Source organism: Dermacentor andersoni, chromosome 1 (genome assembly GCF_023375885.2).
Source record: "Dermacentor andersoni chromosome 1, qqDerAnde1_hic_scaffold, whole genome shotgun sequence".
NCBI lineage: Eukaryota > Metazoa > Arthropoda > Arachnida > Ixodida > Ixodidae > Dermacentor > Dermacentor andersoni.
The window spans coordinates 340454276-340469032 of NC_092814.1; the positions used below are offsets into that span (position 1 = coordinate 340454276).

At 47.4% G+C, this 14757-nt stretch overlaps 1 protein-coding gene across 1 annotated transcript; it reads right to left on the bottom strand.

Moving 5' to 3' along the window:
• Nucleotides 1–1185: 1185 nt before the first annotated feature.
• On the bottom strand, nucleotides 1186–1950 carry LOC126516535 (uncharacterized). The gene has a single exon (XM_050166660.1). It carries the CDS (start codon nucleotides 1948–1950, stop codon nucleotides 1186–1188), a length of 765 nt encoding a protein of 254 aa, XP_050022617.1.
• Nucleotides 1951–14757: the final 12807 nt, after the last annotated feature.

The following is a 14757-nucleotide window of genomic DNA, read 5'->3' on the forward strand; positions in this document are numbered from 1 at the left end:
GTTGCCACCAATATTATGAGCAACAATGAATTGTACTGTCGTTTCTCAAATTTATACTTCCAACAATGTTAATGGAATGTTTTCATGCATACTTCGCAGGATTTGTTTAAGCTTAGTACATCAATTCTCATCTCAAGAGTGTTTGAAATGGGTGGCAGCCAGTATGCAAATATTTTGATTTCAGAGTACCAGAAAGCGCCACATTTAATTAAGTACTAAAGGAACCTATCGAAGTGGTACCGCAAAATTTCAGTCACATGTAGCAGCGTGTTTTGTATTTAACTATGCTGTGCTATTATTTTAGCACAAGAAAGCTTCTGTGGGTGAGACTCACCGAGCTGATCAACAAGGAGTTTATGTGCAATATGACTACCACACAGATTGAAAATAAGTGGAAGTCACTTGACCGAGCATATAAGAGGACCAAGAAGGAGAACAGTTCATCTGGTCACCACCGCGTGACCTGCGAATATGAAGCGTAAGTGTGCTTATTTAGTATGGTATTCAATGGGGTTTTTAATTTGTGCATCACGCATTACACAGAGAACTGGCGGAGATACTTGAAAAGGAACACAGTATCAACCCACGATTGCTCTTGGAGCCTGGAAAGGCAATCCTCCCCAGCGGATGCTCAGGGTAAGCGAGAGACAGTTTTTGTGGAAAACCTGGAATTGGTGTGGCATCTGTGCGTATATCTTCTACAGGACAAGCACCACAGAAGCATCCGCCGAGCTTTTGCCTGTGCCAGTCGAGGACAGACTGTCTGCAACAGTTGAGGACAGCCCGGCCTCTAAAAGGAAACGCCACAGCAAGTCACAGCGTACTCCCCTTTTGGAGGTGCTGGAAAAAATGGGGCAAGCAAGAGAGAAGCAAGCCGAAGCGAGAGCTGAGGAACAAAAAGAAAGAAAAAAGTGGGAGGAAGAGCGGGCAAAGCGGCATGCAGACCGCATGGAGAGATTTGATCGCCTGCTAGACTTGATTGCAAAGCAACAAGGGTCACAACAGGGAGAATAAAGTTGTCTTGCACTACCACTGCATGTTCAATTTATTTCAAATGGAAACATTCCTCATATATGAGACAAATCATTTTACAAAACACTTTTCCACATTGGCATGGCATTCACAGAGATGCGACATGTTCCTAGCACTGCTCCTTTGCAATAAACTCTCACAGGGACTGACTGACTAGCCTGGCAGGCTGCAGTCAAAATCCCCTTCAGTGTCGTCATTACCCACATCTTCCTCTTGTGGTAAAGATGTCAGCTCCTGGAAGAAGTCCCTCTCGTTGTTGCACAGGTTGTGGAGCACACACGCTGCCATGACTATATAGCAGGACTGCACAACAGTTTTGGCATCCACAAGGTACAACCTCCTGAAACGCTGTTTAAGCATGCCGAAGGTGTTCTCGATGGACACCCTCTGCTGGCTGTGTCGCTTATTAAACTGTTTTGTCCAAGATGGAAATGAGGCTTCATTGTCCCTGAATGGAGTCATCAGCCAAGGCATCAGAGGATACGCACTGTCCCCCAGAATGTAGTTTTCACCACATTCCAATGCCGCACGTGCGAAGAAAGGGCTCTCCTTCAAAACGCGGGCATCGTGGACAGATCCAGGGAGCCCAATGAAAACATTCAGAAACCGATTCATATCATCGCAGATCCCTTGTAAAATGATAGATGGCCACTCCTTGCGATTGAAATATGACTGCGTCGATTCGCTTGGAGTCAGGATCTGGATATGCGAACCGTCGATGCAGCCGATGGCATTCCGAGGGCCTTTGCCTCCACTCTTGGCGAGGAAACCTGCCTTGATGCGATTCATTTCTGCACTGCTGGGCCAGCATATAACATCACCGCTAAGTGAGTGCAAAAAGTGGATGAACCGCGTCACGCATGCATGCACTGACGACTCTGCCACGTCAAACTTGTCTCCTATGGCGTACATCGACATTTGCGAGCCGACATACACAAGAGCAATTAGGCATGTCTTTTCAGCGGATATTTTTTGACGCCCTTGAAGCGCGTTTGGATAGAAGGTCGAAGCTCTGAATTGACCACTTAGCCAGTCAATTGTTTCTCTAGAGAGCCTGAACAATCTTTTGAACTCATGCTCATGATACCTGGTTATCACGTTCTCGTACCCCGGCACACGATTTGCATCTCTTCGTACCAACGCACAGGCTACCGAAACACACACATCGTCGAACTCGTCGTAGGAGTCAACGTGGATGTCACTGTAGTCGCAGTCGTCGTCGCTTTCTGAGTCCAATAGCTCCATGGCAATTTCAAAGAGGGCCATTTTACGTGGCAAGCGGTGCCAGCGATACACAACGTTCACGCAAAACACGTAAACAAAGCTATGCATCTGCTATAGGCCTGCACTTCCGTCTTCGTTTTGCAGTCGTGCGCTAGTGCGGCTCCAGCTGCACTTGCTGAACCGGCGCTGCAGGCACTGCACCCGCTCGGCACCACTGCGGCACTTTTCAGACTAGTGCAGCCAGGGCAAGCCAAATCGAAGAGACTATTAGTTAAGACTGGAATAAGGTCATGTGACAACATAATCACGCAAAGAATATTCGCATGGTTATATGGATACACTCGCGAATGTAGTCGTTCACAGTCAAGGCCTGGTATAATTGGCTACGAAAAGCGTTTTACGGTTTGCATACTGATGCATGTGCGGTTGTAATTTACTTAGAATATTCGGCTGAGACATATGCTGACACAACTGCCGCTCAGAAAATTGTAATAGAAACCTGAATTAATACATTGTTGTGAACTAGGCTTTTTGATATAACTTGCGCAGAGGCAAAGTACTTTCGCCTTGCCGTAGATCTCGTATGTGACAATGGGTGCCTCATGGATTATCATGGACCGGCGGGTCGGCGCACCGAGCGGACGGAGCAGGTACGGACGCGGTGCCCCGTACGCGAGGCGGCTCGTGGTGCTCGAACCCGCGGTGGTCCTTCGGCGCGCGTGATCGGAGCCTTGGCGCCGTTAGTGTAGTGAGAGACCACGACGCTTAAGACTCTTATGCATACTTTTTCCTAAACATTTAGCGTTTGTAGTCCCTCTGCCTCTCCTATATATTAATATCGTTTCGAAGTATTTTAATCATCGATGTGTTAAGCTCACGAGAAAGCCTGAGGTTGTTTTAGGTCTGTGGGCCAGAGAATGCATCTTTGAATACCGCGTAAGAGAAAAGTACAGTGTGTACCACCGATCTCAAGCTGACAAAGTTTTAAAGCGTCGCGAAGGAACGTGCGGTTCTGTCGCGACGTCAGAACTTATGTCGTTGCAGTAGAATGTGGCACACCTCTAACGCCGCGGCAGAAAGCTTACGGCACGTCGCGACAGAATTTTTCTGCTGCGACGTAACAATTTCTGTCGCAACTACACTAACCTCAAAAACATCCGCCGTACGACAAAAATTTTCTGTAGTCGCGATAGAAACTTCTGTTGTGTTTTTCATGCGCCTTTGCTCTCTGATCCACACAGCTCTCTTCCTGTCTCCTAACGTTACGCAGAACATTTTTCTTTACTCTTGGCTCTTTGCACGGTCCTCAACTTAATCTCAACCTTAACTGGGTGGTTACGCTGCTTCGAGACGCGTAAACGTACAGGGCGCGACGGAACGTCCAGTTGACCCTGTATACGCTGGGCTCGGTTAATTTTTGTAATATTATTTAAGGAGAGGTTGGTGTCTAAATGTGGTGACAACTACTACTCTTCTCTGGCATGTAAGTTGTGCTCATCATGTCCATAAGGGAAAAAAAAAGTGCTCGATTTGGTCATAACGCGAAAGTTAAACTTGTATTTTAAGAAGCAGTGGGCAGCCTCGTTGAGCATACACAAAGTTCATAAATTTGCATTGTCTTTTGTTAATTACAGTTTCGCTCGAAATGCGAAGCTGTGACTGCGATAGCTGTGCTGTTGTACCTGTGCGAGACCTGTGCTGCTGCGCAGCGTAAACAGCACCCCGGAAGACGTTGCGTTCTGTCGCCCTACAAGCTTGTAACACACCACGCAGAGCCTGTAATGGCATCGTATACGGGCGCCACTAAAATTGCATTGCTTTAAGATGGTGGGCGCTAACGTCGTTTCACACTTTTTAATTGTCTCGGGGAGATGATTTAAAATAAAAAGCATACGCTGAGAATGAAATTTTTCACGACTGTTGTTTGCGAGCGGCAAGTGTCAACAATTTCAAGGAATAATTCTGCCAGGACCATGAAACGTGTTTGAGCAACTGCGTGGTTTGAAATGTATAGCACCTCTATATCATATGCGCCGTAGACAAACTTGTAGCATTGTTATATACATATGTATGCACCACGGAGTAACATTAGAGCGTCGGCTCCGCACGTCTGGTAGGGGCACATTCTGAAACGCTAGTTCTTGTTTCATGGCGTGTGGGCCAGACAGCGCTACGGATGAGGAAAAACGGTGGACGGGAGAAACAGGTCCTCCAACAAACCGCAGGCGAAGAGGCGCGGGCGGGTCAAGCTCGGGTCTCTCTGTCGTTGCTATAACAACGGCGCACAGTCGTGCTTGTCCGTGTTTCTGCGCCTGCTTGCCAATCCGTTTTGTCGTCTGCTCAGCGCACGCACTGACGCGCACTGATGCGCCTGTAACGCGCACAGCTCTTGCGGTTCATGGACTGACGTTAGCAGAAGAAAGAAGTCTTTGTAACATTTTATTTTATTTATATTATACACACCAAATGCAGGGCATTTGTAAGGTGGGCTACATAGAATTATACAACGCACATGAACAGAAAATAAACGAATTGCGGGAACTAATACGGAAAGAAAAACTAGGAAAGGGGGGGGGGGGGAGATATAACGACAGTTCGCGCGGTGTCCAGCCATTGCAGACGACAGTGAAGAAGAGAAGCCCTTAACGCAAAGGTGACGTTTATCACCCTTTTGATCCGAGCATTTATGAAGTGCACACGTGCGAGCAACACTGCCGCATTCTCATTGAGACAATAATGCAGAATTCCTGCTTGTGAACTTCACATGGGAAGCTGAGATTATGTGTCTCCAGCACATGGTCTATTGTTGCTTCGTAGACATTCGTCGACTTTGCATGGGAAGAAAAGTAGACCTCGGCCACGTGTAATAATCTATAAACATGCACATTTGGATAGGTTAACCGGCCGCGTGTTTTGGTGGCAATGGGATTCGAAAGGTTTTTCTTGAACATGTTGGACATTGGAACCAAATGCGTCCCTGTATGTCACACAATTAGACTTTTGCCGAAATTTTCGCGCCACAAACCCAGCAACAAAGTATATTACGCAGTCGATGATTGTGGGATCATACTCCGTTTCAGGAAAAATATCCTCACACTCCCGTCGGACTGCTTTAATTGGACCGCCTAGTTTTGTGGTCAGGTTACTGATCTTGCCCTCTGGTATTTCATCCGAGGCAAAAATTGATTTGCTGTCTTCGACAGTCAAGCACTGTTTTTCTGCGCTCTCGGTGATTTCGCAGTCACCGTATCTTGGAGATTTTATCAGCTTTTGTACGGAAAGAAGGCGATAAAGCTGAAGGAACGTTGGTATCGTGGAGTGATCGTTCTGTACACTTGCTTGGCAAATGGTTCCGAAAAACCGCTCTAACGGGTCTTGATTGAATTTACTCGTCAAAACATAGAAAAATTCACAAGTAGATAATAAATATCTGCACAAGCCAATTGTTGTGTGTAGGGTTGGTCGAAGACCACCGGTCGTGGTTCTTGTGAGAAATGAAAATTGCAGTACTCCCTCCAAGACAGCAAAATATTTTCGGTCCGAACGAACGCCCTCGTGCGGAAGCTTTTTGTTTGAGGCATCCAGCATATCATTTATTAGCCTCGTGAAACGGATGGTGCTATCACACTGCTGAAGTTCCTGCAGTTGTTTCTCTTGCAAGTATTTAAAGCCATCCGCAACTGAATTGCTGAAGACCTGTGCGGCATATTTCACACTCATTTTTTCGGTTTGACCCGGGTTTACATGTGAACATGTGATTATGGGGGAAATTTTCAGAAATCCTGCACCAATGCTATCGGTGTTGAAAAGGGCAACGTTATCATTCCATCGTATCAACTCGCCGCCAACTTTTAAGACTCTCTTTTTTAACATTCTGCTGTGAATGCATTTGAGTAAATGAGGGGCATGGGGAAAAGCATAGGTCATTCCTTGTTCCTTAGGAGGGTGCCGAAACGAGCATCGAGGATTGTCCACTTTGCCGAAGACACCGATGCAGTGCCAAAGCGAGCGATTCGTGGTCGCACCGTCGCAGAAGGCGCCGTCTACTGCTGCACCAGCCTGTTCCAGTAAGGTAATGGCTTCCAGCAAAAGCTTTGCAAGCTCGATACCTGTTAGTTACAAAAAGAGAAATTTAATTGTGGCGTTTAACGTGTCACAACCACTATCTGATTATAGGGCCCACCACTGTGGGGGACTCCGGATTAATTTTGACCACCAGGCGATCCTAAACTTGCCCCCAATGTACGGGACACGGGGTTTTTTGCATTTCGTCCCCTTCGGAATGCGGCCTTCGCGGCCAGGATGTGATCCCGCGACCTCGTGCTTAGAAGCGATCCATCATAGCTGCCGAGCCATTACGGCGGCTGAAAGTGAAAGTTGAACAAACATAACATTTGTTTTCTACGAAATACAACGAAGAACATATATTGCGTTCGATAACGCCGATATTACATCCGCATTTTTGTTAACTGTTATTCAGTGCTACTAGCGGTAGTGATTGTGTTTGTGCCCTGTATGCTTCTCTTTCTTTCTCTTCTTATCTTTCTACGTCCCCTTCTCCCAAGTTTAGGGTAGCAAATCGAGTTTTTGTTCCCGGTAACCTCACTCGCTTTGCTTTCTTTAATCTCTCGCTACCTCCCTGCTGCCCACAATAGAGCAGAAACTTAGCCACGCTGTTGCCGAAACTAGGATTTCAGTTGGAAAAGAAATTGGTGATTAAATATCCTTTTTGCTAAACACTCCTAAAGAAACTAGTAATCCATTAGTTACCTTTGCATATCTGGTTTAGTGTTGTAACATGAAATGTTTTCCGATGATGATGGTTGTTAGTGTTTATCGTAATTTATTTGAAAAAAAATATTTGTACTCGGTATTCTCGCTCAGAAGGGTAATAATGTGCGGTGTTCTGACGCAGATGGGCTACAGTATAGGTACAGCTGTTCCACGATCTGGTATATCGATAAAAAGTTTTTGTAGAAAGTCAAGCGCTGCGGGTATGGTTTGGTATGGTATGCGGGCTGCTGATGGTTTGTTGCGGAATAAACCTGGCGACTTTCATGGCTGTGTAGAATTCAGCGCTAACACAGCGTTTGCGGTGTATTCGTGATGTACATGTGACTGAGAGTGCAAGTTTTTGTTGTTTGAACAAAGATTTCTGAAAAAGTTTCCATTTGGACACGTCGCCACATGCGATACATATACACGCACGGGCCTGTAGGAGAGAGAGAGTGCATGTGCGAGTGTGTGTGCGTGCGGCCCAGAAGCGTGTCTTAGAAGCGATATATTTATTTGTCTACGCCGGTATCGGGGAAGGAGAGACGGTTTCCCCAGATGCATTCTGCTCGTGTTGAAGGGGATAATTTGGTTCCCGGCCACCACGGGTGCCTTGCGAATGGTACAGGTGTGCAAAAATATTTACGTGGCGATTAAGAAAAAAGAAAAAAAACTTCTGCAAGTATTTTGTTCCGTACGCCGGCGCTATTGCTACGACAGAGATATGATCGCAAAAGTATTGATGCGCAGGAAGGAGGAGGGCGACGAGGACAGGCGTTCACTGCCAATTGTTTGTTTGCTCACTGATGAGTACGTCCGGAAATAGGAGTGAACGAAGAAGACTTTGTTTTACATATTTAACACTGGCTCCAGATATGGAAGCCTACTCCATGCTGGAGCCCATTCAGTGACTGAGCTCACATCAGGACACGTCGGCCACGACCATTCCAACAAAGGTCACCGCTTTTAAAACAGTCGCCTTCCCCAGGAGACTAGACTAGGAAATCTGTTGGCAGTATCTCGACCAATCAGAAACGTCGAATTCGTCGCAATATCACTCCCAAGTTAAAGCGCCGTTCCGCCGGAGTACGCCTTCTATGTTGCACCCTCGCACCCGCATACGAGGCAACCACGTCACGATCTGAGAAACTCAAGTCTACGCAGTTCCCACGGTAGTGCTCGATGGCGGTCCCTTTCATCAATTGGTGGGCTCTCGGTGACGGTCAGCTTGTAGCGACCTCTTCACGGTCGTTACCTTGCCGCGTCTACAGAATCCGTTCTTTGTTGGCCCGTCAACGGCGGCGTCAGGACTGCGTCGACGTCTGGACTGGCGCTGGTGAAAGAGGTGGGAGGGGGAAGGGGGAGCTGCCTCCAGAGAAACACATGAGGAATTGCGTTTGCCGTACTGACATGTAGCAATTTGCTAGCGAGACTTTATCTGTGTCGCCTTCCTTCTGGTGTGCGTTTCAGAGAGATATTAGCGTCTGTGCACAGTGATCTTGCTTGCCTTTAGTTTGAGTTTTTGATATTTGCTTCGGCATTACAAGGTGCGTTGTGTATCAAGCTTGTTGGAAAATTGCACTCTTGTGTATGTGTGTGTCTGTTTTAGTCTGATCAATTTTTCTAATTTTGTGCAGCTAGAGCATCTGAGTACAATCTATAGATGGGAGTTGGAATATTGAAAATATCAATACACAAACACTCCGCATCTGTTTTATTCATTCACAACTCGTCGATGTATGCTTCAGGCGTTGTTCGCAGCCTCTTTTACCGAATGCTACGTAGAATACTTGAGCGGCATCAAACAATCGCATCCCGCCGAGAACAATGCATTAAAAGAAAATGAACGTTACGAAAGGCTTTGAAGGGTGCACTTGCACGTATCAATTCCTTTTACTTCTAGCTCCTGAGGAAAGTATACTCTTGCACGGGAGGATGTGCTTGGCACGTGCTCTTGCTTTTTTTTTTTCATGCTTCTTAACAAGTTCGACGAAATGGCCTTACGCTGAAACGCAATAAACTTTCGAGATGCACAAATGGAGTTATGATTGATTAAAGGTGCAGAAAATGTTATGATTGATTAAAGCTACCCAGCATATCCACTTAAAAAACCAAGCTTATTCATAAAAGGGTGATGGTTTCGGCTAGCTGGTTTTTCCCTGAGGCTTGTGAAGCAGCGCGAAGCGGGACCCAGAAAAAAAGAGGATGCGCAGCACCCTTGAAATGCGGCGCATATCACGTGGGCGAGGCAGGCAGGTATTTGAACGACCATCTGCGTGAACAACGGAGGTTTTCTGAGCCCTGCAATGCAGCACATGCAAATGTACCCCGTTCATCGTAAAAACAAAAGTCATCTTCACGCACGTGGACGATCGCACGAGCATCATTGTTGAATCAGCTAGCATGGCACGTGAAGGGTGCCAATGTATAAGTAAGCCCCTTCGCTGGCCTTATCACGAAGGGAGTTGGCATTCTCAGACAACGCCAGCGCGACCAGTAAGCGCCAAATGCATTTTTGTTTTTTGTGTTGCTTTGTTTTTTATTCTGTTTTCTTCTTCTGTTCGAGACACTATATCAGACAATAAAGCTACAGTTGGCAGTAAGCGTTTGTCCTCGTTTGTTCCTTGTCTCGCTTCGCGCTGCTCCACACAGAAGCTGACTCGCAAAATAGTTCATTGTGGTCTCCAGTACATGGGTAGCATTCGTTGCAATTCTCAACAGTTAGAACACTGAAATCGATGGAAAGCACTGCGGGCACCCAACCTGCGATGACGCGCCCTTTCATTCATGGACGGGACTTGCTATTGCCCAGCTGTTCCAATTCATTTCAAACATGCAGTGCAACAAACTTCCTTCACCAACAGACTGAAGATGTCGCCTCCAAACTCAATATTGTGAGGTGTCTGCTCTCGTAGAACTTCCCGCTGTTCTTTTATGTACCCCTTCCACACAACTTAATCATGTCATACGTGGCAGCGTGGTTCGCCAAACTCACTCATGCGTCGACTCACTCAGATTTAGAACGACCTAAATGGCTGAGGAGAACTTTGGTGAGTTAAAGTTCGAGTGAGCCGCAAGAAAATAAATAAATAAATAAATAAATAAATGTTATGTAACATGATCTTGAATTGTAACGCCAAGTGACACAGACAAAGACTAGAAGGAGACAGGATGAGCGCTGTGTGGCAAGCTTCTAGTCTCTGTCTCTGTCACTTCGCGCTACAATTCAAGATCATGTTACCGTACCAACTCGCCCAACTTTCTATCCTTTTGCAAATGTTATGTTGTGAGTCTCAGCGAGTTCAGTTCATTTTCCAACAAAAAAATAAGAACGAAAAAAGAAAAACAGATAAAGCACGAGAGAACCCGGTCGTCGATTGAGCCGGCGGGCAGCTCCACACCGCTCCCCGCCCCCCCTCCACCCTTCGGATTTCCTTTTCCCTCCCAACAAAAACCGCACTCTACCAATTTTACGCCCGTCCTTATCGCAGCTGGAGCCGCTCGTTCGAGACTCAAGGCCACGACCCCCAACCCCACTTTCCGCGTATCTTCACTACAGGCAGGTTTGGAAGGGGAGTGGGGAAGGGCTGGCTGACAAGCGCGGCACAGCAAGGCACATGGGAGCAGTGTTTTCGCCGACAACGTTCCGTGACGCATGGATGGGCGGGCTTTAGTGTGTGCCTGTGTAAGCTCACCCTTTCACCTTTGCGGTCAAGGTGAGACAGCGCTAGGCAAACGCTACGGCGCTGTGGGCTGCTACGTTACGAGAAGTAGGCAAGGTGGACGTTTTCCACATTTCTCGAGTCTGGTAGGCTCGGTCTGCTGCGCTCGCTCAACGCCTCGCCGGGTTTGTCGGCGCTCTTCCTTTCTGTGCTGGAGGGAGGGTGGATAATGTTCAGCGCGACTGACGACTGACAATATGACATTACACGTTCACTGGTTGTGCTGTGCCTCTACGCTTGTGGCTGTGGTTGCTTCTGCGGATCGATCACAAGTGCTCGGTGTCCCCAGCGCAGTGTTCTCCGACGAAAAGGTGAGCTTTACTTTCAGCAATGCTCTCGTGAACCGCAATTCTATTGAATGTCGGCGACGTAGCTTTCCCGCGGACACACTGGTGCCTCGGAGGACACAAAGCAGCTGTAGCCTCGGCAAGTGATCGTCCTCAAACGCCGGCCCTTTTACCTTCTCTTCGGGGCCTGTCTGCGCGATCACACTTGGGAAGTAGGCCGTTAACCGTTTCCTGACCTTTTCAAGACGCTGCAGGGTACGCGGTAGCCTCTTAGCGGTGCCCTCATCACAATTGACCTTCGTCACGCGCTCTTCTCCGGTATATTCTCGCGCGGCGCTCTCAGTGCATAGAAATTAACGGTTGCGCGTCGCGTGGCGAGAGCCTATTTCCCATGAGCCTTTTCATATTATTTGTACGACCAGGCTTCACTATAATACTGCCTTGGTGCCTCTCACAGATCTGAAACCTTACATACGAAAGAAACTGCGAAACCACTGGCAACGCATGTGGGACGCAGAAATAAATAATAAACTGCACGTTATTAAGCCGCAGTTAGGTTTTTGGCCCTCCCCAACAAAATCTCGGCGAACAGATGTCCTATTCTGTCGCCTCAGAATAGGACACACATTTGGGACCCATCATTTTCTACTTACTGGAAGTGAACCTCCAACCTGTGGCAGATGCGGTGAGAGGCTGACCGTCCTCCATGTCCTCTTGGAGTGTCGGAAAGCTGAACCTGAAAGAAAGAAACATTTTCCGCTAGCATACCGTTATTACATCCCTCTGCACCCGGCTATGTTTCTTGGTCATGAACCGCTTTTTAACACCAAGGCAGTCCTCGACTTCTTAAAAGATGTAGTTCTACACGTTATAAGCCCATTAAATTCGTAGAGCATCCTCGCTCCAGAGGATGCCGCTGCGATAATTGTTTTGAATAGCACATGCCTCCAGGCCCTTGTGTTTCAAGGGCTCTAAGGAGGCAGTAGTGCTCTAGCATATCTTATATAACCTGATATATCTTTAGACATCATATCATTCTTTTTAAATGTGTCTTATTGTTCATAGTACACTTCATAAGTCATCGCCATAATCTTATTATACAGATTTTACGCACTTTAGCGCTACCATTTTTAAGGCCCCTCTACAGCCACGTCACACCAACTTCATAGTACTCATGATTTCACAGCAAACTAATTAACACGGACATGGCGCTCTTTGGCCATATCTGGCCCTTGCGCCACTAAACCACACTCATCATCATCATCATGGTCACGTGACACTCTCCTTCTTAGTTCTTTTCTCCGTGTTTGGTGCTCGCGTTCAGGCAGGTTGACTACAAATAGAGATGTCAGTAGCGTCACTGTTGGAAATGCGCATCTGCATTTATGGCACGACGTGGTGTCGTAGACAAAATTACTGTTGATTCTGTGGACGAACGAGAAATTAGGAAAATCTCAGCGCGTAGAGTGACGTGCGACAACGCAAAGTGAAAACAGAGAGTTAATCATATTAAAATATGTCATTAACGTAAACTAGTTTTCTTTGTGCACACTTTTAGCAGCGTCCACATTTGTTTACTAAGAGACCGGGCTTGCATAGCGCACAGTGCCGCAAAGACGGGACCGAGTTCCATCCGGAGCTTTGAAAAACGCACGCGTCCGCCTCACAAACGAAAGCTCGTGAGTGCAGCTCGCACACGCGCATGCGCAAACACACAAATGAGAATTTGTCTATTTTTTTAAAGATCTCTCAAGCACGTTTGATCGTTATGCGAAACGCCCTCAGCATTGCCGAGGTCCCTCGTCATCGTGACATTGTGATGCACAGGAAATGAAGTTTATTGTACAGTACGCTGTGGGGTTTTGAGCGCTCGCAATAGTAGTGCGACGCCGTTTCGTTGCGTTTCCGAGAACTTCACGTCCCTCGCCTTCCTGTCTGGACGGGATGGCAGCGGGTCAAGAAACGCTGTCACGCGGCCGTCGGCCCGGCCACGGTAAGGTCAACGGACTTCCTCCATTGGCCGACTTTCGGCAGGCATTCTGGCCTTGCTTGCGTGCGGGCTGGGTGCGTCCACACACAGGCGTCAAAAGTTGCGTACGCGTGCCGCTCCTTTGTCCACCGCCGACCGACGATTACTTCCACTCGTCGGGGCCCCGGCCTCGTCGGTCGCGCGCACTCTTCCGTCGTCTCGATGCCCCGAGGCAGCGCCTTCCGATTTACTCTGCTTGTTTCTCTTTCCAAATTCTTTGCTGTGGGTAGTGCGCGACGAACCGCGCTGGCCGAAAGGTTGGCGGCCTCCCTGTTCTGGGTTCCTTGTCCTTTGTTCTCTCTGCCGCGGTGCGCCGTTAGCGGCCACCTGCAACCATACGGTCTTGTTGTGCAGCAATTAGATTCACGTTCGGTCGTGTTTCTTCAGCGTTGTGTTTGCATCGAAACGCAGCTTGACAAATGGCATGTTGTCCTTTACGGGCACCTTCACCTAGGGTCTCCCTTGCTGCGTGCGCGGTCTCGCCTTCCCCTAGCTGGGGCCGGCGGGGCGCGCGCCCAGTGGCGGCTCGGGGAACGGACTCGGTGGGCCCGTACGCGAGGCGGCTCGTGTGGTGCTCGAACCCGCGGAGGTCCTTCGGTGCGCGTGATCGGTGCCTGCGTGCCGTTAGCGTAGTGTGAGACCACGACGTTTAAGACGCTTATGCTTACCTTTTCCTAAATATTCACCGTTTGTAGGCCCATTGCCTGTGCGTTGGATTAAGCTCGCTTGAAATTCTTTTAATCATTTATGTGTCAAGTTCACGAGTAAAGCCTGCGCTCGTTTTAAGTATGTGGGCCATAGAAGGCACCTTTGAATACCGCGGAAAAGTAGAAACCTATAAAGCGTCGCAAAGGAATGCGCTTCGGTCGCGATGTCAGAACCTATGTCATTGCGATAACTTTTTAACTATTAATAACTTTTAATGGCGCGGCAGGGAGCGTATGTCACGTCACGAAAGAGGGTTTCTGTTGCGTCGTCAGAATCGTTGTCGCGATAAAAGTTTTTCCTGCGACTTCAGAATTATTGTTGTCGCGACAGAATGTTTCTACTGCGATGCAAGTATTTCTGTAGTAGCATCAGAAAAGTCTGTCGCAACTAATTTAACGTCACGAACATCTATCGTACGAGAAAAATTTCTTAGGTCGCGACAGAAACTTCTACCGTCTTTTTCCTCCGGGTTTGCGGTCTGATCCACACAGCTCTCTTCCCGTGTTTTTTTTTTTTTTTTTTTTTTTTTTTCTTTTTTTTTTTTTTTTTTTACGTTATGCCTAAAATATTTCGTCGCATCGTTCTTTGCGCGGTTCTCAACTTATTCCCAACCTTAAGTGGGTGTTTACGCTGCTTCGAGACACGTAAGTGTACAGGGCGTGACGGAACGTCTAGTTCACGCTGTATACGTTGGACTCGTTTTTTTTTTTATTTATTTATTAGCTGTATTTAAGGAGAGGTTGGTGCCTAAATGTGGCGACAACTACTCCTCATCTCTGGCATGCAAGTTGCGCTGATCATCTCTATAACAAAAAAAAAAAATTGAAAAAAAATTGCTCCATCGCTCTTTCAGAGGAATTGGCCGTAACACGAAAGTGAAACGTGTATTCTAAGAAGCAGTGGGCAGCCTCGTTTAACATTCACAGAGTCCATAAATGTGCACAGTCTTTTGTTAATGGCAGTTTCGCTCGAAAGGCGAAGC